At 35.1% G+C, this 25,728-nt stretch overlaps 1 protein-coding gene across 1 annotated transcript in view; it reads left to right on the top strand.

Annotated features, from left to right (window-relative positions):
* Nucleotides 1–25,728, top strand: part of U2SURP (U2 snRNP-associated SURP domain containing) — a 58,580-nt gene that overhangs the window by 3,176 nt on the left and 29,676 nt on the right. Inside the window, exons 2-16 of the mRNA XM_011958075.1 lie at nucleotides 6,600–6,644; nucleotides 8,319–8,450; nucleotides 10,398–10,496; nucleotides 12,322–12,436; nucleotides 12,883–13,016; nucleotides 16,001–16,068; nucleotides 16,632–16,726; nucleotides 17,369–17,404; nucleotides 17,492–17,574; nucleotides 18,540–18,705; nucleotides 18,896–19,107; nucleotides 20,032–20,075; nucleotides 23,183–23,287; nucleotides 24,377–24,443; nucleotides 24,522–24,685. Of these exons, the coding sequence (XP_011813465.1) occupies nucleotides 6,600–6,644; nucleotides 8,319–8,450; nucleotides 10,398–10,496; nucleotides 12,322–12,436; nucleotides 12,883–13,016; nucleotides 16,001–16,068; nucleotides 16,632–16,726; nucleotides 17,369–17,404; nucleotides 17,492–17,574; nucleotides 18,540–18,705; nucleotides 18,896–19,107; nucleotides 20,032–20,075; nucleotides 23,183–23,287; nucleotides 24,377–24,443; nucleotides 24,522–24,685 (1,565 nt within the window). The remainder of the gene's footprint in view (nucleotides 1–6,599; nucleotides 6,645–8,318; nucleotides 8,451–10,397; nucleotides 10,497–12,321; nucleotides 12,437–12,882; nucleotides 13,017–16,000; nucleotides 16,069–16,631; nucleotides 16,727–17,368; nucleotides 17,405–17,491; nucleotides 17,575–18,539; nucleotides 18,706–18,895; nucleotides 19,108–20,031; nucleotides 20,076–23,182; nucleotides 23,288–24,376; nucleotides 24,444–24,521; nucleotides 24,686–25,728) is intronic.

Below are 25,728 nucleotides of genomic sequence, written 5' to 3'. Positions count from 1 at the left end.
GACTTACCTTTATTCATAATTGTCCCTAATGAAGAGACCCCTATGCACTTTAATTTTCTGTGTAATTTTGTTGTGCTTTGCATTTTAGAGCCTGGCAGATGTAGACATTTAATAAATGTTCTAGAAATGAGCTAAAATTTTCCTGTGCATTTGTTTATCACTAGTCTAAAATATTGCTTGGCTGGGGAGGGGTGTTGACGTTATGTTGTAGCTTTGATTTTGAGAGGAGAGAGAGCAAGTCTGTAATTGTTTGCTTATAAAATTGAACATATTTCCTTATAATTTAATTTATAAAAAATTATTATTTGTAACTGTCAGTTGTTTACTTAGCAAAATTAGGATATGAAGAAAATTTAGTATTTTCTTTCCTTCTGCAATTTCCTGTGCTGGTAATATTGCTAATGTAATGGAATTGCGTGCCCTGCTATTTCACTCTGTGACTAGGGCTTTTTTTTTTCTTTTTTGCTGTATCGTCAAAAATTAAGTTAGGTGAATGGATAAAACAGAAAAAACTACAGACTTTCTTTTCTTGCACATCCAGTGCTGAATTGCTTTGGAAACTGTTTTGATTGACTGCCTTTGCTGATTAACAAAAAGTATCACTTTTAAGGAATAAGTAAAATGAGGATCTGTTCAAGGCTTGTGAACCTTAGGTATTTATTACTGCCAGTTTTCGTTTTTTGTGGTAACTGAAAGTTTATGAAAAAGTCCAAACAAAATACATACCTTGAAAATTAGGCTTTTCACAGTTTGCCAGTTTCAAACTGAATCTTTATTATGATATGGTTGTAACCTTATCTTAAAATATAAGGTAGTTTTTTTGGTAGAAGGTTTTGGTTTGGTGTGGAAGGTAGAACTGAACTTCTTCCATTTTCTCGATTGATACTTTCTCGAAACTTGAACCTGCAGCACTGGTGCTAGAATATGCCTGTTGGTATGGTTTTAAAAATAATTCCTATCTTTCTGGATTGAATTGATTGTTTTCTGAAAGTCCAGTTTTTATTTTCACTTTTTGTTTTTTAGTTCTGAAACTTTGTTTTCTTTGGAAAGAAAACCTTCTAAGAAAGATACCCATTTGCCTTACTGGGTATCATAGAGAGAAGAGCTCATTTAGTATGCAAGTTGAAGACATCTACCCCTCTACCCCCCACTCTTTTTTACAAGGAGCCATCACTTTTGGAATAAAAAGAAAAACTTGCTACAAGATATCAAAATCAAAAATAGTAATATTACAAACTATTTGCCTCTTATTCTAGTATAGGTAGTTTTAACATTTTATTTCACATCAGCCGTGAGCTGTATATTTTGCTGAAATAACGTTTTTGAAAGCAAGATACATTTGTCAGTAGCACTTGAGGCTAATGGTAGTGTTAGGCATCTATTCCCTGAGTTAAAGGTTTTCACAAGGCCCTTCCTCAGGTTAGATAAGCTATAGGTTATTCAGAGTATACTTAACAACTTTTCGTATAGTATTCTTAGTGTTTTGAGTAATTTAACAAATCATCTTAGGTTTGTTATTTAACTTTATTTACATAGTGCTTGTATTAATGATTTTGTGAATTTTTTTTTAAAGATGGATACCTTGATTTGGCTTGGATAGTGGTATTAAGCTAGGTAGCTGTGGTTAATGAGTGGACAGCCTAGTATGTTGACAGTGTGGAGTGTAATTTTGTTTGGTGGTAGGTACTTGTTCTGACAAATCAAGTATATTGAGACTGTCGCTCGCCAGATCTTGTGCGTGATGTTGAGTTAGAAAATGATAAATTAAGAATGTACCCATTTTTAGCGGTCGGGCACGGTGGCTCACGCCTGTAATCCCAGCACTTTGGGAGGCCGAGGTGGGTGGATCACCTGAGGTCAGTAGTTCAAGACTAGCCTGACCAACATGGAGAAACCCCGTCTCTGCTAAAAATACAAAATTAGCCAGGCCTGGTGGCGCATGCCTGTAATCCCAGCTATTCGGGAGGCTGAGACAGGAGAATCACTTGAACCTGGGAGGTGGAGGTTGCCATGAGAGCTGAGATTGCGCCATTGCGCTCCAGCCTGGGCAAAAAGAGTGAAACTCTGTCTCAAAAAAAAAAAAAAAAAAATAGAATGTACCCATTTTTACCCATTTTTGAGGAGCATGCTGTCTAGTAGAAGAGAGTCAAGACAGTACAATTAAGGTGTTATGCTTCCTGCGGGAGAGATTGTTAAACTTGTGGAAATGAAAGTTGCTGCTCTTAGAGGGTGAGAGGAGAAATGTGGGAGATTAAGAGACAGATACGGCCGGGCGCGGTGGCTCAAGCCTGTAATCCCAGCACTTTGGGAGGCCGAGACGGGCGGATCACGAGGTCAGGAGATCGAGACCATCCTGGCGAACACGGTGAAACCCCGTCTCTACTAAAAAATACAAAAAACTAGCCGGGCGAGGTGGCGGGCGCCTGTAGTCCCAGCTACTCGGGAGGCTGAGGCAGGAGAATGGCGTAAACCCGGGAGGCGGAGCTTGCAGTGAGCTGCGATTCAGCCACTGCACTCCAGCCTGGGCGACAGAGCCAGACTCCGTCTCAAAAAAAAAAAAAAAGAGACAGATACGAGAATGGAGAGCTCACTAGGCAGAATGGTGGTGTTGGAGGAATGTTGCTGTGGATAGCTTGCTAATTTGGAAACTCAGATGTGGGGCTTTCACTTGAAGTAAAATTGGAGCAGCTGGAAGAAAATTAGTTTTATTCTCAGCCAGCAAGCTATAGGGCAATAGGTAGTGTAGTTGGCTTCACTTTTATCCCCTTAGCAGCCGTCAGAATGATCTTTTTTTCTTTTTAGACTTTCTTGCTGTCCCTCCCCACATTTGTACTGTCTGGTTTCTCTGCTCCAAAATTTCTCTTGTGTATGCTACTTTATCGTCTGAAACTTCCCTTAGTCTTCCTTTTCATTTCTTGCTTTTGTGTCTTTTTTCTTTGCTTTCTTTCTTCCCTCCCGCCCTCCCCCCCCCCCCACGGGGTTCTTGCTTTGTTAGGCTGGTCTTAAACTCCTGGCCTCGAGCAGTGGTCCCACCTCAGCCTCCTGAGTAGCTGAGATTACGGGCATGAGCCACTCCATCCAGCAGCTTTTGGGTCCTTTCATTTGGATAAGGTGCTGTAGACTTCAGGAGATCTTTAAGCATCATTCGCTTGTGTTCTTCAGTTAACAATAAAAAGCCAAACTCAAGACAAATAATACAATTCAGTTCCAGGTTAAGAAGAGGGAGAGGCTCAGCTTCTGAAGTAGTGCTATATTTACTGTTTACCTTGACTGTTATCTTTAGAAGTTGATTATTCTTTTAAAAATTGTGTTAACTGCTGTTTGAACTGTTCTTAACCCTTAAAAAGTTCCGTGCTGAGTGCTGTTTAGCTATAGGTGTGTATCAGTGGAAAATGTCTGGTTTGCAATAAATGTGATTAGTGACATCTTAAGCTAATTGAAATCAGCTGGTGCATTGTCCTACATTGTACACCGGTGCATTGTCCTATACCATGCTGTTATTGCTCTATTTGCAAATTTATCAAATTGTATTATTTTGAAAGCTGACAAAATTGTTACTTTTGAACTCATTTTTGTATCAGAGATTATTTTATTTGATGAATGGTTATGCAAGTGAGATTCTTAAAGATTATAGAGCTTCATCTTTTGATGACGACTTGGAGTCAGGGAAGAGTTAACTATGGAAATAGGCAGAATGTCTAGGTTCTTGTATCTTTTGTTTTTAAAATCCTAGAAATGATTTGGATGTGATGGCATAAAAGACTAAAGAAAGGGTAGCACTTTCTTAGTTATTCTTTTGGATGCTTATTCTTTCTGGGTGAACTTTAGAATTGTTTTGGCAATTCCTTTGCCCTCTTGCAGGTATTTCTCTTTGGAATTTAGAGCTGTTGAATGAGATTGTATTAAATATGTAAAGAAATTTAGGTATCATTGACATTATCTTTATATTGAATTTTCCCATCCAGTAATATGAATCTTTTGAAAAGGTGACTTGAGTAACTGGATTTCTCCTAAAGTTTTTGTTTTTTCTTCACAAGGGTTATGTACATTTATTAAATTGGTTTCTAGATGTTTTTATATTTTTTGTTGCTTTTATGATTAGGATGCTTTTGTTACCTAGCAGGTTAATACTGGTGTATTGGAAGGCAGTTGACTTGTTTTTGTTGTTATTGTTTGTTTTTGAGACGGAGTCTCACTCTGTTGCCTAGCCTGTAGTGCAGTGGCATGATCTCAGCTCACTGCAAGCTCTGTCTCCCGGGTTCACGCAATTGTCCTGCCTCAGCGAGTAGCTGGGACTACAGGCGCCCGCCACCACGCCCGGCTAATTTTTGTTATTTTTGGTAGAGATGAGGTTTCACCAGATTTGGCCAGGATGGTCTCCATCTCTTGATACACCTGCCTCAGCCTCCCAAAGTGCTGGGATTACAGGTGTGAGTCACTGCGCCCGGCCCAGGCCGTTGATTTTTTTCAGTCCCTTCAGCCTCTTGCCTGAACTTCTTTTGTAAGAATGATTGTTTATTCTTTTGGATTTTTAAATTTCTAGATATTTGTAAATTGATGAGTTTCAAGATATGTTTCAGAGTGTGTTTCATAGTTAATACTAAAAATTTTCTTCTTTTATACCATCTTGACGTTTAAGAAAGATTAGCTGCAAGAAGAAAATGAAGGTGGACACAAAAGTTGGGGACAAAAAAACCATGGACAGAAAGAGTGAGATGGGGCCGGGTGCAGTTGCTCATGTCTGTAATCCTAGCACTTTCAGAGGCGAGCAGATCACCTGAGTCGCGAGTTCGAGACCATCCTGGCCAACATGGTGAAACCCCGTCTCTACTAAAAATACAAAAATTAACCAGGCATGGTGGCACGTGCCTATAATCCCAGCTACCCAGGAGGCTGAGGGAGGAGAATCACTGGAACCTGGGAGGCGGAGGCTGCAGTGAGCCAAGATCCTGCCACTGTATTCCAGCCTGGGAGACAGAGTGAGACTCTGAAGAAAAAAAAGAAAAGAAAATAAAAGAACAAAAGAAAGAATGAGATGGGAGGCGTCCCTGAAGAAAAAAAAGAAAAGAAAAAAAAAAGAACAAAAGAAAGAATGAGATGGGAGGCGTCCCAGTACTTGGTTGTCCTGGGCTGATTTTTCTTTATGCTAATGTGCAATAATACAGTGGAGTTCAGAGGAGTAAATTGATTCAGTGCAAAATTCTTACCAGCTGTTCTTAGCCTTATGTATGGACAACGTAAATAAAACAATACTGTATGGATCTATATTAATCTTCCTGATTTGCTCTTTTTAAAATAACATACGAATCTTCAATTTTCTCTTAAAATATTTTGTCTTGTGCTTTATATGACATCTGGACTGGGAGTTGGGGTCAGGTGAGATATTTGTGATCTCAATATTCTTGATTTCATTTGAACACTTAACACTTAAATATATAAATAAAAACAAGTAAAATTTCACTACCCTATACCGTCAAAAATAAAAACAGCTCGGTGACAGTTATATTTTGGATTCCCAAGTAAAAATTCTTGGAGAATCTTTCTTTCAGAAGGATAGCATATATTTAGTTAATAGCCTTACAGCTTGTCATCTCTGTCTTTACATGCCTAGTGAAAACAAATTATTGCATACCATGTATAATCTGATCAGTTAAGAAAAATTGAAGTTTTAACAGTTGACATTGCTGGCAGATACCATATGAACTCTTTCTCGTGCCACCAGGAAGCCTGTGTCATGCTATAGAATCATCTCCCTTAAAACGAGTTGTAAATGGTGCCGTATTGAAATTTGATAATATTTTCTTGAACTTTCTGCAGAATTTGTACCTTTTTTTTTTTGAGATGGAGTCTCGCTCTGTCACCCAGGCTGGAGTACAGTGGCACGATCTCGGCTCACTGCAAGCTCCGCCTCCTAGGTTCACGCCATTCTCCTGCCTCAGCCTCCCAAGTAGCTGGGACTACAGGTGCCTGCCACCACGCCCAGCTAATTTTTTGTATTTTTTAAGTAGAGACGTGGTTTCACTGTGTTAGCCAGGATGATCTCGATCTCCTGACCTGGTGATCTGCCCACCTCGGCCTCCCAAAGTGCTGGGATTACAGGCATGAGCCACCACGCCCGGCCAGAATTTGTACCTTTTAATAGACAGCAAGGATTTATATGTGGATTTCTTTATGTGGCTTTGGGTGGTTAGAGAAAGGAAGAGAGTTCTTGTACTGTGAACCAAGAAGTTGCTGGGCAGTACTGTGGCAGTAAATGATGCATCTATGATTAGGAAGAGCTTTTGCCTAAAACTTCTGTTGTGTAAATGGTGGTTAGGTTTCCAGTGTATACTATAAAGAGGTAATTGTGCCTCATATATATCCCACTAGTGTTTGTATTATATTTTTGGAAATATGCAGGCTGAATTTTAAAGAAATGGCTTATACGTTTACTTTGTATCATAATCTTTTCCTAAGTCAGAGACTGCCTTTGCTCAGTTTAATTAACTGAGGAGAAATTGCCAGAAGTTAGGAAATACTAAGTTTGTATAACATGAGAGACATAGTTTGTTAGTGTAAGACATTTTTAAATTACTGACTTTTATTTTTAATACTTGTAGACGAGATCATCAGATGTTCATTCATCTGGATCTTCAGATTCACATGTGAGTATAAAAGGCAATCTTTGTCTTTTTTCCTTTAAAATTTAATTTCTTCTCATATGTTTCCCTACATCAGTGATTTTACTTCACAAATAAGTACAATTATATTGTGTGTGCTTTTTTTCCTTTTACTCTTTTTTTCTAGGTGCCTTCCCTTTTTTTATGTTCTACTTGCGTAAGTTAGCCCTCTCAAGCCATGTTAGAAACCTAGTATGTATATTTCCTTTTGATTTTTATTGTGTAAAAATCTGTACATACATACATATATGTACTTACACTTTGACTATGGGAATGCATTATGTACATGCTTTTCTCACTGCACAGAACATGTGTTGGAAATCCCTGCAGGTAAACTGTTATAACTCTAATCTGTTCTTTCTTAAGGCATCATAATGTTCTATGGTGGGGAGGTGCAGTTGTTTGTTATTTGTTGATGGGCATTTATTTTTTGTTTAAAGCTTTCGAGTAACATTTTGGATAGATAATACTGCAATAAGTATTTTTTTATTTATGTTATTACAGCAGTGTTCAAAGTGTAGTCTGAAGACCCCTGGGAGTCAGAAGACCCCTGGGAGTCACTGAGAATCTCTGAGAAGGGTCTGTGAATTCAAAACTATTTTGTAATAATACTAAGGCGTTATTTATGCCTTTTTCACCATTTTGGCACTTGCACTAATGCAAATATAGCTGGAGGTGCAAAAGCATTCGGTGGGTCAACTGTTGGCACTTCAGCACAAATCAAGGCAGTGACACCAGAATATATGTGTAGTCATTATATTCTTCCCCAGCAGGCACAATAATTTCACTTGAGAAACCAGCATAATTAGAAATAATTTTTACTGCTTGGTGAAGCAGTAAAAATTACTACTAGTTTACTACTTCATCAAGCAGTAAAAATTTACCATTGTCTTGATCTTTTGTATAGTTTGTCTTAATATTCTATGTGATAAGAAGTACGTATAACACTTATGCTTACCAAAATGTGATGTTTGGTTGAGTTGAGAAATGAAACTAGTTGCTTTTTTCATGAAACACTAGTTTTACTTGGGAGTGACTGACAGGCAAACTGTGGTGAATCAGACTTGGGGATTTTGGCAGACATTTTCTTGAAAATGAAGGTAATGAACCTGTTACTTCAAGGAAAACAACTGTTACCAATATAAAATTCAAGCTTGTGAGTTAGAGTTATTGAAAACTTCCCCTGTTCTTAAGAACTCTTTTACGCTGGGTGCAGTGACTCACACCTGTAATCCCAGCACTTTGGGAGGCCGAGGCGGGCGGATCACCAGGTCAGGAAATCGAGAACATCCTGGCTAACACGGTGAAACCATGTCTCTACTAAAAATACAAAAAATTAGCCAGGCGTGGTGGAGGGCGCCTGTAGTCCCAGCTACTTGGGAGGCTGAGGCAGGAGAATGGCGTGAACCTGGGAGGTGGAGCTTGCAGTGAGCCAAGATCGTGCCACTGCACTCCAGTCTGGGCGACAGAGTGAGACTCCGTCTCAAAAAAAAAAAAAAGAACTCTTTTGATGAAATCAATGGTGATATTAAGGGATGTGATATTTTGATAATGTACAATGAAATTTGTGAATATCTGACATGGCTTATTTCTAGTTTTCAGTGCTGTATATGTATGTATGTGTGGTTTGTTTTTTCTCTTGTTTTGCTTTTCCTGAAGATGGATGCATCTGGACCTTCAGATAGTGATATGCCAAGTCGGACACGACCTAAGAGCCCAAGAAAACATAATTATAGGAATGAAAGTGCCCGTGAAAGCCTTTGTGATTCTCCTCATCAGAATCTCTCAAGAGTGAGTATAGATAAGATAAGGTAAAGATAGGAAAGGATAGTTAATGATGTTAATCTGTCCTTGATTGAATTTAGTGGTTGAATATTTGGTTTTGTATGTGTTTCATCTTACTCTATTTGAAAATAGCATTCTTTTTGTATTTGGGATAACAGTAAACTCATTTATGTAGGGACATCCTTTTAGCTCAAATGTGAGATATATTTCATTTTAGAGTTTTAAATTTTATTCAAAAAGCAGAGTGGTGTTTGGATTTAAAATGGTTAATTGTCAAGTTTATCTTTCCCCACTTATATCAAAAATTTATTGAACCAAGTACCAAATATCAGTTACTGGAAATGCACAGATCATTGAAACACTATTCTTGTTTCCAGAGAGCTAAGTCTCACTTTGGAAAGTAAACAGGAGCAGGTGCTATTCACTCTAATAAGTGCAGTGCCCATGGTAATACAGGAACACAGAGAAGGAACTTCTTCACTTTTATATCTGTAAAGTGCTCTCAGGCTCTTTTAGACTTTTATTCTATGTCAAGTAATTTTTTCTTGTGGTTAAATTTGTCGCATAACACAGTCATCACCAGCCAGTATTAACTACTGATAACAAATTACTTTTCTTGTTTAATATTTCTAGGTATAAATATATTTTTACTTTGCCTAGATTTATTTTACAAGAACCCATTTTAAAATACCCTGTTTTTAGTTATAAATTGTTTTCATTTCTGCAAAAATTCTGTAAACAAACTTTTAAATGATCGCTTATATTGTTTATTTGAATAAATACTTCATAGTTTCCTTAGCCATATCTCTCTTAGGTGTCTGAATTTAGCTCTTAGGGTATAAATAAAATTTGAGCATGGTGATTTTTCCTTGGGTTTCATTTAATTCATATATAATCTTGCCACTTGTTTAAACTTCTGAAGTTGAAACCAGAGAGACCGAATGATGGCAAAACGATTTTCTATTTTGAGAAAATGTATTTTGAATCTGCTTCTGAAACCCAATATTGACTTTTAGGTTATAAACTGCTTTATTTTTCTCAAAGAGATTTTAATTAACTTTAAAATAGCAGCAATGTTACTCTTCTATTCTGCATCTCCCAAAGGCAAGCCTATTTAATGACTAGGGAATTTAAAGTCTTAATTTTGTAATTGGTTAGCTTCTCATTTTAGTAGTGAGAGAAACCTTCAGATTTCAGTATTTTAGGTTGTATTTAATAAACATTTCCTACCTTTTAAGTTTATAAATCAAATGAGTAACTGATTGAACACAAAGGTCTACAGACAGTATATTCAGGCTATATTTCAGAAGGAACTTGCTTCTAAGTTACATAAATGAAGACTTCATTAAAATACTGTTTTCTTGTATTTAAAATTGATATAGTTTTACTTGAGCTGAAACCTTAAATATTGTAGGTGATATTTTAATCCCAGCAAAGAATGAAATTATGTTCATAAATATCAGTATTATTGATGAAGAATGAGGTAATTCACCAAATTATAAAAAAGTTATTTATAATATGTAAAATGAGGGTTGTAGATGGTAAATTCCTGCCCCGGGACCATGGAAATGTTTGCCTCCCTTTGCCTACTTCAGGATCTGTTTTCTGTCATTGCAACTTTTCCCCAGAAACATCTGTACTTTCCCTCCTCAAATGCTTTTATTCTTGTTCTAAGCATTAGTGTCTGTCTCTTCTGTTTTTACCTTTTTTTAAAACATGCCTTTTGCATGTTTTTGACCTAGAGCTAGTGAATGAAGACATTCTTTGATGAATACTTAACATCAGAGTCAAGTAAGATAGGCACCTGACGTGTAGAGTAGCCCCAGCTTTTCTTTACAATGAAATTTTTTAAAATGGCAATCTATTCTGAAGACTTAGTTATCGGTTGATGTGTATTAAAGTTTTAGATAGCACTAAGAATGTATATGTAAAGGTATGCTTTTTATTTCTTAGCCTCTTCTGGAAAACAAACTTAAAGCATTCAGTATTGGAAAAATGAGTACAGCTAAGCGAACTTTAAGTAAAAAGGAACAGGAAGAATTAAAGAAAAAGGTAATGTTGAAAATGTATTTTGAATTATCCTTGGAAATGAATGTGTCTGAGTGTATTAGAGGAATGTTTCCTGAAGATTCTTAACCTCTAGGATATTCTCAGCTCCACCTCTGAGTCAAATCTGTAATACAACATATATTCCTAGGAGTTGAGCTTCTATCCTTGTTCCCTCACCCTGTTTCTTTTTTTTTTGTTATAGTTTTGGCTATTTTCTAATCTTCTTTTTGTTTAAGTAAAGTGTGTGTTTGTGTGTGTGTGTGTGTGCACATTGTACCCATTCCCCTTAGATTAATGATAGTATGCTTTATACAGTACACTTTTTTCCAACTTGCTTTTGTAACTTAACATTATATCTCAGAAATTACCTCAAGTATATAGAAATACTCCTTATTCTTTTGCTATGGCTGTGTAGATATGCAATCATTTATTCAACTAAAATTCTATTGCGGGCATTTATGTTTTGTTCTTTTGTCATTACAAATAATGCTGTGAGGGATAATGTTATGCATATGTTTGGTTTTTTTGCTAGTGTTATCTTTGGGATATATTCTTATAGGTGAGATTTGGGATATGTTCTTATAAGTGAGATTACTGGGTTGAATGGTAAATGCATAAATATAGTTTTTCTATATTTGTCATTGTCAAATTGCTCTCTGTGGGGGCAGTGACATTTTGCACCCCTGTCAGTAGTGTATGAATGAATGTTTCCCCATAGCACTGCCAGTAGAGGAGTTTTGCCAGTCTCCTGCATGAAAAATGGTATCTCAGTGTAGTTTTACATTTGGATATCTCTCATTATGAGTGAAGTTTAACAGTTTTTCTTGTGTTTGTTTCTGTGAACTGTCTGCTCAATTTTTTTCTATAAGTTGTATTAACACTTTGTTATACAAGGTACAATTTTTTTTTTTCTCACTTTGTTGATTGTCTTTTTATTTTGCTGCTGGTGTTTTTCTCCATGCAGAAACTATTGTTGTACAATCAGATCAGTGTTTCCCTATGATTTCTGGTTTTTCAGTTTTTTCCATTATCAGCTTATAAGGGAATTACCTACTACTGTATGGTTTCATTTTTAAGAATATTAAATCAGATTATTTTGTAGTTTATTCTGGTATGTGGTGTCAAGAATAGATTCATTTTTGTCTTTTTTCAAATAATATATTCAGTTATCCTAGTGTCATTTATTGAAAAGTTTATTTCCCATTGATTTGAGATGCTCCTTTTATTGAACACTAAATTTCCACATGCTATTTGATTTTATTCTGTATTTTCTGTTATATTCTGTTGGCCTTCTTTCTGTTCGTAGGTGTTTTGGGGACATTTAGAATAATTGAAACTATCAGATTTCTTCTGAGCTTTCTTTAGATCAAGATTCTTCTGAGCTTTCTTTTCTTTAATGCCACTTGTCAGTAGATATTGCTGCTTCAACTTCTAATATGCATGTTTTTGGTGATTTGAAAAATATTTATATTCACTGAATTAAATCATCGTGCCTTGGAAACTTGGTAAACGTTACTAGCAAAATATGTTTTCATATAGTCAATTGTCGTACAATTTGATGCTTGAGTAGTCTCTAGACAAATTTACTAGTTAATCTGTACTTAGGGGTTCTTTTCTGGTTCTACAAATTGCCGGTAGAGGAGCAAAGCCTCTCTTGATTTCATTAATTAATATTTAATATCTACTAAAGATTAGATGTTATTAATTGTTAGGACTACTTAACCTGGGAAGGGAGGGTTTTCCTCCATCTTATTCCTTGATGAATTTAGCCCTGTGTACATTAACAATTTTTGTATTGTGTGATATTAATATTTTCATGTGTATTTAGGAGGATGAAAAGGCAGCTGCTGAGATATATGAGGAGTTTCTTGCTGCTTTTGAAGGAAGTGATGGTAATAAGGTGAAAACATTTGTGCGAGGGGGTGTTGTTAATGCAGCTAAAGGTAAGTTTATAAGTGTAACTGCTAATAAAGTATAACTGTATTACAGTTTTTGAGCAAACTCCATCTTGGTTGAATGACTGCAGATAGATAATTATGGAAGGAAGTTTGGTTGCTTTTGAATTTTACATTTTCTGTTGGCACCCTCTAGTGGTTATATTAGCAGAATAAATGGCCAAGTGTCAGTTAATGAGATACTGAAGACAGATTTTAAACATATTTAGTCCCTTTCAAGTTTTAAGACAGCAGAGCACTTGTCACAGATTTTAATGTGTGTTGTAGTTTTGCTACAAAATGATTAAATTAGCATTATTGAGGTGATACTTGAATTTCATATTTGTTAATAGTGATACATTTTAATGCTAAAGGCATTTTACTAATTTTTACTTGTTTTTAATAAAGAAAAATAATGCGAAATTGGTTTTGAAACTTAGTATTTTAAATTTCAGAAGAACATGAAACAGATGAAAAAAGAGGTAAAATCTATAAGCCATCTTCAAGATTTGCAGATCAAAAAAATCCTCCAAATCAGTCTTCCAATGAAAGACCACCATCTCTTCTTGTGATAGAAACCAAAAAACCTGTAAGTCATGCTTAAGTAATTGACCATTTATGTTCAGAGATGACATTGCCAGTGATACTTCCACTGTAAGCAAGACTTTGGCTTTTTTTCATTTTTGGCGGGGGCAGGAGTGGTAGATGTTAAGTTTTGATGCTTTCTAACCCAGTAATTTACTTAGATGAGAGATGATGAATTAGGACACATAGATGATATTCTTTTTATGCTCTTTGAGCAGTGAACATTTGCTATTTATGCTCATAATATATTGCAAGTCAAAAATTTACTATAATGCAAGTCAAAAATTGACTATATTTGACTTGCAATGGGGTTGTCTTTTTAAACATTTATGAACTGAGGTATTTAAATTATTAGTATGTGTAGTGTCTGTTTCCTAGAACATTTTTAGAACATTTTGGGAATTACTGTCAGAATTAGTGACACTTAAAATATTCTCAGTGTTAGAAAAAAATTCTTTTTCTTTGAGAGTTTGGTTTTTGTGGGAGATGGCAGACAGATGTGGGTCATGTCATTTGGAGCCACATGTGGTGAACAAATGTGATTGCATTGAATAGTAAGCCTGGTTTTTTTTGTTTGGCTTAAAACATGTCTCTAAAAGCAATGAAAAATCCAGCTTTGTTGAGATACAATTCACATACAATACAATAAGGTTTACCTTTTTTTTTTTTTTTTGGGAGACGGTCTCACTGTTGCCCAGGCTAGAGTGCAATAGTGTGATTACAGCTCCTGCACCCTCAACCTCCTAGGCTCGGGTGGTCCTCCCACCTCAGCCTCCTGAGTAGCTGGGACTACAGGCAATGTAGTCCCATGCCCAGCTAATTTTTTTGGTATTTTTTGTGAAAACGGATTTTCACCATTTTGCCCAGGCTGGTCTCGAACTTCCAGACTCAAGCAGTTTGCCCACCTTGGCCTCCCAAAGTGCTGAGATTACAGATGCCTGGCTAAAATTTATCCTTTTAAAGTATACAGTTGACTAGGTGCAGTGGCTCATGCCTGTAATCCTAGCACTTTGGGAAGCTGAGGCTGGAGGATTGCTTGAGCCCAGGAGTTTGAGACCAGCCTGGGCAACAGAGCAAGACTCCATCTTTACAAAAAAAAAAAAAAAAAAAATTTAAATAAAGTGTACAATTGAGTGGTTTTAAGTATATTCAAAGTTGTGCAACAGTCACCACTCTGATTTCAGAACATTTTTATCAACCTGAAAAAAAATCCCTACCCATTATCAGTCACTCCCATTTTTTTTTTTTTTTCCCTATTAGCTTCAGTCCTTGACAACCTACTAATCTACTTTCTGTCTCTTGATTTGTTTATTCTGGACATTTTGTATGGATAGTATCATACAACATTTGGTCTTTTGTATCTGGCTTCATTACTTAGCATAATGTTTCAAGGTTCATCTTTGTTGTGGCATGTATCAGTACTTCATTCCTTTTTGTGGTTGAATAATACTCCATTTTATAGACATACCATATATTGTTTATCTGTGCATTACTTAGTAGATGGACATTTGGTTTGTTTCCGCTTTTCTGCTGTTAGAAATAATGCTGCTGTAAACATTTATGTGTGGGCTTTTTTTGTGTAAACTTACGTTTTCAGTTCTCTTGGATACATGTATATACACAAACTGAGAAGTGGAATTGCTGTGTCACATGGTAACTATGTTTAAGAAACTGCCAGTTTTTCGAAAGTGGTTGTACCACTTTGCAGTCCCACCAGTAATGTTTGAGGGTTCCAGTTTTCTCATGTCATACACTAACACTTTGAGACCAGCCTGACCAACATGGAGAAACACTGTCTCTACTAAAAATACAAAATTAGCCGGGCTTGGTGGTGCATGCCTGTAATCCCAGCTACTCCAGAGGCTGAGGCAGGAGAACCGCTTGAACTGGGGAGGCGGAGGTTGTGGTGAGCCAAGATCACGGCATTGCACTCCAGCCTGGGCAACAAGAGCAAAACTCCATCTCAAAAACAAACAAACAAACACAAAACTGTTTTGTTTGAAAAGTTTATTTTAGTCATTTAGTGTGTGTGAAGTTGTACTTCATTGTGGTCTTGATTTGCACTTACTTGATGATATTGAGCATCTTTTCATGTGTTTATTGTCCATTTATAGGTTTCTTTTGGAGAAATGTCTATTCAAATACTTGGCCCACTTTTTAATTGGGTTATTTGTATTTTTGTTGTTGAATTGTAAGAGTATTTTACATCTTCTTGAGTCAAGGTTCTTATCAGCTATATGATTTGGGAATGTTTTCTGTTCTCTGGGTTGTCTTTGCACTTTCTTGATGGAAGCATGGAGGTTTTAAACTTTAATGGAGTCCATTTTATCAGTTTTTTTCTTTTATTACTTAGGCTTTTGGTGTCATATCTAAGAAACCATCACCTAATTCAAGATTATGAAGATTCCTGTGTTTTTCTCCCAAAAATTTTATAGTTTTAGCTCTTACATTTAGGTCCATGAACCATTTTGAGTTTATTTTGTACATTTAGTATGTGGTGTAAAGTAGAAGTCCAACTTCATTTTTCTGCATGTGGATATTCAGTTGTCCAAGCACCATTTGTTGAAAATACTATTTTTCCGTATTAAATTATGTTGGCGCTTCTAAAAGAAGGATTCCAAAAGTAGATTAAGAAGCAGTTTTAAAAGAGGATTCCAAAGATGTTACTTATTGTTCCAGTAATTCATGTCCTACAAAGGTGATTGAAGAGTGCGTATTTTTGGCAGTTACTTTCCATGGCAGTTCAGTTACTTCATGTTCATTAATTTCCCTGACTACTGGTTGTCATTTTAATTATCTAATTGTATTAATAATTTGTTATTTTGGAGGAAGGGGAAGGGAAGTTCAATGATAAGAAAAGCATTCTTTTTAATTTAAATAATTAGAACATACAATTTGTACTGAAATGATGTAAAAAGGCTCTTATTATTGAATCATTAGTTTTGCTTAACCTTTTGTTTGAAGTATAACTTGTCATATCCTTTATAGCCACTTAAAAAAGGAGAGAAAGAAAAGAAAAAAAGCAATTTGGAACTCTTCAAAGAAGAATTAAAGCAGTAAGTTTTATAGTGTGGAGAATAACTATCATAGGTATATTGAGCTGATACATAAACAGATGCAAGTATAAAGAATATACTGTACCAGTTAGTTATTACTAACCACTTTGCTATGAGATTGTTTTAGATATTATAATATTTGGTGGGGTATCTTTGAAAATAAATTAGCATTTAGTCCAGCACCTGGGTTGCTTGCATTATGAATATTCAGTTCAATTGATTTATTTAATGTCCAGAGTCCTGTTTGCAGTGGAAACAGTATACTCACTGGGGTGGGAGTGAGGGTCAGCCAGACTTAGCAAGAAACAAATTCAGTGGTTTTAATGTTGAATTTCCTCCTCCCCTTTAAAGTAGGCTTTTGTGTTCCATTGCTAGTATGATATATTAGAAATTTGCTCGTGGTTGTATTATAGCTGAGGGACTCTCTAATCTTGGTTCTCAGTACCAGTATTTAATTACAGATATTTCTAGTTATTTGATGATAGTAATTTGATAAGCACTATTCTTAAATGTGAATGAACAAATTTTGGCTCATTATAAGTGATTGTAAATATTTTCAACAGAATTCAAGAGGAACGTGATGAGAGACATAAAACAAAAGGCAGATTAAGTCGATTTGAACCTCCTCAGTCAGATTCTGATGGTCAGCGTCGTTCTAGTAAGTGGCATTTACTTTAGTGTGTATGTTTGTGATCAATTACAGTAGTTCCCACCTTATCCATGGGGGGTTACATTCCAAGGCTCACCAGTGGATGTCTGAAACCATTGATATATACTATCCTTTTCTTTACACATTCATAGCTGTGGTAAACATTAATTTGTAAATTAGGCACACTAAGAGATTAACAACAACAAGTATAACAATATTCTGAAATAAAAGTTATGTACAATCCCAACACTTTGGGAGGCCGAGGCAAACGGATTACCTAAGATCAGGAGTTTGAGACCAGCCTGGCCAACATGGTGAAACTCCGTCTCTACTAAAAATACAAATATAGCCGGGCGTGGTGGTGCATGCCTGTAATCCCAGCTACTCAGGAGGCTGAGGCAGGAGAATTGCTTGAACCTGGGAGGCAGAGGTTGCAGTGAGCTGAGATCATGCCATTGCACTCCAACCTTGGTGACAGAGAACAGTCTGTCTCAAAAAAAAAAAAAGAAAAAAAAAAGTTATGTGAATGTGGTCTTTCTTTTTGTCTCTCGGAAATTGTTACTGTAACAAACTGGGGGAAACAAAGGTGAGAGTAAGAGGGGACTACTGTATTATAAAAACTAATAATTGTTTTCTTTTCTCCCCTTTAAGTGGACGCACCTTCCAGAAGAAATAGATCATCTGGTGGTAATACAGTTTTTTGCTCTTTTAATTGATAAATTTTCCAAACTTTATATTTTGCAGGTTATAATTCTTTTTTTCTTTCTGCCCTAGTTCTTGATGATTACGCACCTGGCTCACATGATGTAGGAGATCCAAGCACTACTAATTTATACCTTGGAAACATTAATCCACAGGTAATATTAAGTAAGATGAATGTTGAGTGATATGCTTTATGTTTTTGGAAGAAAGCTACTTTGTCAGTCAAAAAAAAATCAAGATTCTGAAGCTGACAAATCTGATGGAATTTGATAGTCTTTAGAATTGTCTTGTAAACTTGAGACTTACCAGTATGGCCCAAATTGTTTGGCCACATATTCTTGTTTCCTCTTTCAGTAACTAGATTGAACTCTGAATTTGAAATGTTTTACTATGTGCTAATTTTATTATTAAATCAGGGTATGACCATTGATGATAATATTATTTTGAGACTGTCCACTTCTGATGCATACTTGTTTCCTTGTGGAGTCCCTTTTTCTTCTCACAGTAGCAAACTACTGTTTGTGGTTTGTCTTTTACATTTTAATTCTTTTCCTGCATTGGTGCTGTTAATTATGTTATGGCGAATGTAGTAGCAGTAGTATATGATACACTGTTATTAAAAATTATATTTTGCATATTTACTGTTAACTGTTTTCTCTGCATTTGATTACATGGGTAGTTGATGTTAGAAGGAGAACAGATGATTAGATCCTTTTTTTCTTCATTGTCAATAAATATTTCCTCCTTAATTTAAATGTACTAACCAAGCCTGCTTGAAAAATGTTCCTAAATGCCTAAACAAACCGTCACTATAAAACGTCTTACTTAGATCCAGGACCTTAAAAGCAAAGGAAGATAAGGAGTAAAAGTGATTTTGATTTCTCTATCCGCTGAACTTGCCCACCCTGGCATCTTAAATAAACCAGAATATTTATAGTATGAAATGATGTATGAATGCCCCACGTGGGATTTTACTTGTGTAGCGTTCCTGGTACTTGAATGGAAAATTGAAGCATGTTGCTGTGTTGCTTTTCATTTTGTAAAAACTACTTTGTTTTCTGAAAATAATTTTTTCTTTTCCCTTTTTTGCATAATAAAAATCTCCTACCCTTTTTAATAGATGAATGAAGAAATGCTGTGCCAAGAATTTGGAAGATTTGGACCGTTAGCCAGTGTGAAAATCATGTGGCCTAGAACTGATGAAGAAAGAGCCAGAGAGAGAAATTGTGGCTTTGTGGCCTTTATGAATAGAAGAGATGCTGAAAGAGCTTTAAAAAATTTGAATGGTAAGAATGTTTTTATTACCCATTTATACAATTCAGATATTTCTTTGGTTTGGAAAAGTATTTATAAAAACTAGGAAGGATTGGACCTGAAATGGAGAGGTTAAAATGAAAATTATTTCAACTCACCAGAAAGACTTTATTTGGAAACTTTTGAGACTTAACAAAGTGACCTTTCATTTCTTTCTTGTAGGAAAAATGATTATGTCTTTTGAAATGAAGTTAGGTTGGGGTAAAGCTGTACCTATTCCTCCACATCCAATATACATTCCGCCTTCTATGATGGAACATACGCTTCCCCCACCTCCATCCGGACTGCCTTTTAATGCGCAGCCTAGAGAGCGGTTAAAAAACCCTAATGCTCCTATGTTACCGCCACCTAAAAACAAAGAGGATTTTGAGAAGGTAATTTTAAAAATGGACATAAGGCCGCATCTAATTTGTAAATACTAAAACTGTGGTAGTATTTCTTTTCAACAATTTTAAAGAAAATGTGTGTGTAATTCTGTTTGGCAACTTTTAAAGAAATAAGTAGATGTGTTCCCTGCCTTAGCCCGTGGAAACCCTATATTTGAAATACTAGGTCATGTTTTTATTTGTGGCTACCATTCCTTTTTTGACCACTCGTTAAGTTTTTTTTCCTTTGTCCAGTGTTCTATCCAGATTTGCTTAAGTGTAGTATCTAAATTTACTTTGTTCTGAGAAAGTGATATTTTGTATTTGGTTAAGTGACATTTCAATTAGAAATTTCAATTAGAAAGACCTCCTAAGTAGTTATTGTTTGGATGGCAGCTAGGTCTGAGGTATTAGAATATTTGAGAAGATTTATGTGGTTTTTAAAAAATAGTTAATCTAGTAAAAGCCAAGGGTGAGTATTTTCTTTTTAGTAAACAAAAACCAACTTAATTTCAAGTTACAAGAATTTGTTGGTTCTATTATGAATTAATTACACTTAAAACGACAGGGCTGGTTTTAAAGGCTTGGGAACAAAGTAGCGAACTGTATGGTCAGAGGCAAACAGTTAATTATTTCACAAATTAAAATCTTTATCTGATAATTCTCAGTGTAGTACCTATTTCAGTGCATTGATGTGCATTCTGGCAGGAATGTTCTGATTCTTTGCATTTAGTGAACATTTATTGTTCACTGAACACATCCATTTGCATTTATGTAATTGCTTAGTGTATAATGACTTCAAATGCAGTGATTGCCTGCAAAACTTGTGATTAGATATGTAGTATTTTCAATGCATATGTATATTTTTGCTTGTTACTTGTTAACAATACTCACATATTCTATGTTTATTATCTGATGTGACTTCATATACAGACTCTGTCGCAAGCCATAGTCAAAGTGGTTATCCCAACAGAAAGGTACATGTTTTTCTTTATTATTACTGATCTAAATATAGACAATATCCCCTTCTGAATTTAAAAAGAAATGGTGTTGAGGAAAAGGTAGTATCTTGACTGAGCAATGGTTCCTTCCCAGTACTTTTTGGGGGGATGTGTGAAATTTAACTAACTTTTGTATACTGTGCAATTTTATGTCAATAGCTTTTTTGTTTTTATTGTTATCACTGTAGGGAATGTTTATATAACTAGTTAGAATGTATTAGCTCTGATTTGGAGTCAGACAATAGACTATTGTTATGGGAAAATAGATGTTTTAAATGTATCTTAAATTTCAGATAACATTACAGTTTGACTCAATCTGTTGTTATTTTTTTCTTGTTTTCTGAATTATCTGCATTTAATATATAACGTTGCTTTGAGTTCTCCTTACTGATGGCATAGCTTTGTTTTGTTTTGGTTTTTTTTTTTTTAATTGATTTTAAGAAGAAATTCCTATTATTGTCATGAACACTGGACATACTCGAAACTTTCTTTTCATGATAACAAAGGTATTTGGAATTCTTTTATTTTCCTTTCTTCCTTTTTTTTCTCTTTCAACACACTGTTAAAGCAGAAGAGTTCATGCTGTAGGTATGCTCTTGCTCAGTCAAGCTAAGCCTTTTCCCAAACACAGGAACACAACACTGGTTGAATAATAAATGAACACAAAAGAATACCAAATTCTCTTTGACATTGGCCTTGGTGAGCAACACCAGCTGAACTGTCTGCGGCAGCGGGGGACCAGGAAAACATCATGGGATGGATTGGGAAAGTATACAGTTTTTGACCAGACATTGGTACGATCGACTCCAATAAATGTGGTTTTATTATAACTGAGAGACAATTTTTTGTTTTTTTTTTGTTTTTTTTTGGTTATTGTTGCCCAGAATAAGATAATTACCATTTTAAAATTAAATAATGCACTTTAAATATATCATCTTTTTGTACTACACTGTTTAATAGAAAAGTCACCATTTTTAAAATAAACACAATCCTTAAGGAAGAAGAATGTGATTACAGTTCTTTAGTAATCTTGAAATCAAGTTAATAATTAATTGTCAGATTTTGATTTTAAATAATCATGAAACATTTTAAAAATACTTATAAACTTTTAATTTTATCAGTTACAAGCCTGTTTAAAACTAAGTGGGTTTTTCCCCACTGATAAAAGCATTCACAGGATAGTATTTTTATAGCATTTAAAAAAGCACATATCTAGTGGTAGCTTTACATGTATGTGGCTCACCGTATTTCTAAACAATTTTGAGTGTGCGTTTTGCCGAAAGTCTTCACTCACCATTAGGATGAATCCTTTGTTTTTAAACTTGCTAAACGATTTTCCTCTATCTTAAATGCTAAAGTCAAGTTGCTTTTGACTTAATTCACACAAGTTTCTGGGTGTATAATGTTTGTCCACCTAGTAATTAGTCTTATACATAAAATTTCCCTTAGCTTTAATTTGGCTCATATCAGTAGGGAGTTTTGGAATTGAATCATAGCTTTACATTATCTCCCTTCCTTCAAAATAATGTCATTAATCGTATGAACGTTGAGGAACTGCGTATTTGCAGAGCAATTACTTCTGTGAAAGAAAAATAATTTTTAAATTTAAAAATAAGCAATGTTTTTAGTTTTTTGTTTTAACAATTTAGGGTTGAATTAGTAGTTTTAAATGCATAGTTTCCCCTTTGTAAAGATTTAAACTGTGATACAGTTTTTTTTTACTTCCTTTAGGGTTAAATTTTTTTCACTATGTAGAGATTTCATTTTAAGTAGGTTTGTTTGAAAGCTATGAGAAAACAATTATAGCCACCATGAGATAGATTATTTTATTGTTTATGTACTCTGAAATAGGGCATTATGGAGCCAAAAAAGTCTGTCTTATTCTATAACTATATATTTATTTACATTCTAGCAGTTATATGAATGTAATTTGAGCTGGGAATGCTAAAGGTGTAATTTAGTGTGTGCCACGTACCAAGAGCCAATATCCTTTTGTTTTTCCCGATTGTTATTTGCCAACTGTGTATGCTGGGGGACTGGTGAAATGAGAAATCAAAAGCAGCTTATAAATAAGCTGAGTCATTTTGAGCCCGACGCCATAATCAATGTCCAAAATTGTGTTTGGAGTCTAATAAAATATCACATGATTTTAGGACCCAGCTTCAGATAAAGACTTCCTATGAGTTCAGTCAATAAAACGACTGTACTAAAAAATTACTCACATATGTTTATTTTGGTATTTGGAAAATAATTGTTACAGAAAATGGGAAGGGCATCTCACCATGTGCCCCATTTTGCAATATTTTGGAAAGAGTAGTATAAGGCTTTGGCAACATAATTTCTTCATTGATTTATAGTGTATAGGCGTACCAATCTCTCTTGTTTTGGAGGGAGAAAAGATAATACACAGGCAGAATTATCCATTTCGTGAATCGTGAACTAGTTTGAAGTGTGGTCCAAAGGGATGTTGCCTCATTTAAAGGTCAGATTTAATAAAAACTCCATCTGGTATGTGTACCAGAAAAACACAGGAGTTGGATGGATTTTTTATTAAATCAGGCCTTAAACTTGTTAGGTAGTTTTGCATTTTTATAAATTATAGTCATGGTTATAACATTTTCAGTAGCACCACAAAAGGGCTTGGTTTAGGAATTTTTTTTTTTTTTTAACTGAGATAGTGTGTGAATTTCTAGATGGCTGTAATAACATGCAGGCTCAAACTTACTGATTTTATATATCAATATTTACAACTTATCAATTAGTTGTGATTTATAATTTAATGTTTTACTTTTGGAAAATAAAACTAAGTAACATTTAGAAAAGTAAATATTACTATGAGGTTATATTGTGGTTTCCTACCCTCCCTCACCTTTCCATCCCCTCCCACTTCCCTACTCCCACCGCCCCACACCCTCTTAATGCACAAGGCATTAACGTATGCTCCAGGTTACTTTTTTGGTATTAAATTTGGTGTTAGTCAGCAGAATAATCATTTTCTGCACAATTATAGTAACTTAGGTCAAGTGTAGTTTTATATAGTGGTAGGTCTGAATCCATTTTCTTTAACTGTGTTGTTGTTGTAGGAATTTGCTCGCCCTGATACATCGAATGATAGAGTTTGTTGTACGTGAAGGGCCAATGTTTGAAGCTATGATTATGAACAGAGAAATCAACAATCCCATGTTCAGGTGTGCATTTTTTAAAAATTGTGTTGAAATATATGTAACATAAAATTTCCCATTTTAGCCATTTTTAAGTATACAGTTCATTGTCATTAAGTACATTCACATTGTTGTGCAGCCATCACCACCATCCATCTCCAGAACTTTTTTCATCTTCCAAAATGAAACTCTTTACCCGTGAAACAGTAACTCCTCAGTCTTCTGGCCCCTTAGCCCCGGCAGCTGCCATTCTGTTTTCTGTCTCTTAGTAATTTGATTAGGTAAACTCATATGAGTATAATCATACAATATTTATCCTTTTGTGACTGGCTTATTTCATTTAGCATAATAATGTCCTCGGGATTCATCCGTATTATAGCATGTATCGGGATTTCCTTTTTTAAGGCCAAATAATATTCTATTGTTTGTATTTGCCATATTTTATCTTTAGGCATGCAGCTTAAAACTACTTTTAATTTATTAGAATTAAAAATATTTCCAAGAATAAAGTTCTAAAAGTATGGGATTAGTTCTGCAATGGGATGGGAAGGCAGTTTTAGTAATCAGAGTAGAATGTATTGAGGCCAATTTTCCATTAGTTTTTGATTTGGTTAATTGAATAGTATTGTTTTTAGCATTCTCTAGGAGGAAAATACATTTCATTATGCTTTTCAGTGAAGGAATCATAAGTGAGATACAGTTGAACAAATGAGTTTTAAAATAAATTGCTTATACTCTGAGCTGTTGCAGAATTCTAAAACACTAGTTTAACCCTTAAATAGTATAAAATCACTGCTTTTGTAATTATATATTGGGAAAATCTCTCCATTGCCAGACACAGTATCTGCCATGTAAGCGTTCAATAAAAACGATTGTAAGACTCAGCATGATGCATGCCTTCTGATTATTAATGTCAGTCACTAAGGCAGTTTAGGACTGGAGTAAGGGAATGGGGATAGGTAGCGGATGGCAGTGGGTGAGGTTCTCTTTAGGGATCTTTATTTTTGTTTTATTTAGAACTAAATAGGCAAATAGTACTTCTCATTTATTTATATTTAATTGAAGATAACTCTTTGTTGAAGAATATGGTGTTTAATGTTTGTTTGTTTTGTTTAGGTTCTTATTTGAAAACCAGACACCAGCCCATGTTTACTATAGGTGGAAGCTTTATTCTATTCTGCAGGCAAGTAGAATCAATTACTTTGTTAATTTTGACTCTGAGTAATTAGACCTTTATAATAACTCTCTAAATGTTTGTTAGGGAGATTCTCCAACTAAATGGCGTACGGAAGATTTTCGTATGTTCAAAAATGGATCTTTTTGGAGGCCACCACCGTTAAATCCGTACTTGCATGGAATGTCAGAAGAGCAAGAAACAGAAGCTTTTGTAGAGGAACCTAGTAAAAAGGGAGCACTTAAGGAAGAGTAAGATATTTTTCCTTTCTATTATATATTCAGAAAAGTCACTGTAATGGTTGCTTTAATTAATGGTCTTGTTAAGATGTTAACCCTAAAATAAATTTTTTTTCACTTGTGAATGTTTAAAATAGTAACATCTTTCATCATGTGCTTTATAATTTTAAACATCTTAACAAGTGTAGGTATATGTCCTATTGTCCTTGACTTTTCTCCTGGTAAAATTAGTGATGATCTCTTAAACATGGTTGACTTCTTTCTTTAGCATTGGAGTACTTCAGATTCTTACAGAAATTATTGAGGGATTCCTAGAATTCTTGATTCTCTGAATGCAGCATAAAGAGGAAGAACTATTGTGTGGCTAGTGGGATCATATCGTGGCTATGCAAAGCCCCTTCATGGTAACTTTCACACTTCATTTGCGTTGTGTGGTGAGCTGTGAGATGGCCACCATGGAAGTATGTGTTGTTATTAGTCTCACTTAGCAATTGTACAGTGCAAGTAGCTGGTTGAAGAAGCAGAAACATACTAAATGTTCAGAGGACATCCTGTATACCTCATGGGAAAAAATTGGCTAAAAGCATTTTTAGAATATATAATTAAATACAGACATACGTAGTTTTATCGTGCTTTGACTTACTGTGCTCTGCAGATAGAGTGTTTTTTATAAATTGAAAGTTTATGGCAACCCTACGTCAAACCAGTCTGTTGTCATTTTTCAAACAGCATGTGCTTACTTTGTGTCTCTGTCACATTTTCATAATTCTCACAATAGCTCAAACCTTTTCATTATTATATCCATTATGGTGATCAGTGATCTTTGATTGTTTTGGGGCACTACGAACTGTGGTCCTATAAGAAGATGAACTTAATCAAAAAATGTGTGTTCTGACTGCTCCAGTGACTAGCTGTGTTCCCATCTTTCCCTCCCTTTAGGCCTCCCTATTTCTTGAGACATAACACTATTGAAATTAGGCCAGTTAATAATCCCACAATGGCCTCTTGAGTATTCAAGTGAAAGGAAGAGTCTTACTTCTCTCACATTAAATCAA

The sequence above is a fragment of the Colobus angolensis genome, unplaced genomic scaffold (genome assembly GCF_000951035.1).
Source record: "Colobus angolensis palliatus isolate OR3802 unplaced genomic scaffold, Cang.pa_1.0 Scaffold46, whole genome shotgun sequence".
Taxonomy (NCBI): Eukaryota; Metazoa; Chordata; class Mammalia; order Primates; family Cercopithecidae; genus Colobus; species Colobus angolensis.
This window is presented reverse-complemented; position numbering and strand designations above follow the sequence as displayed.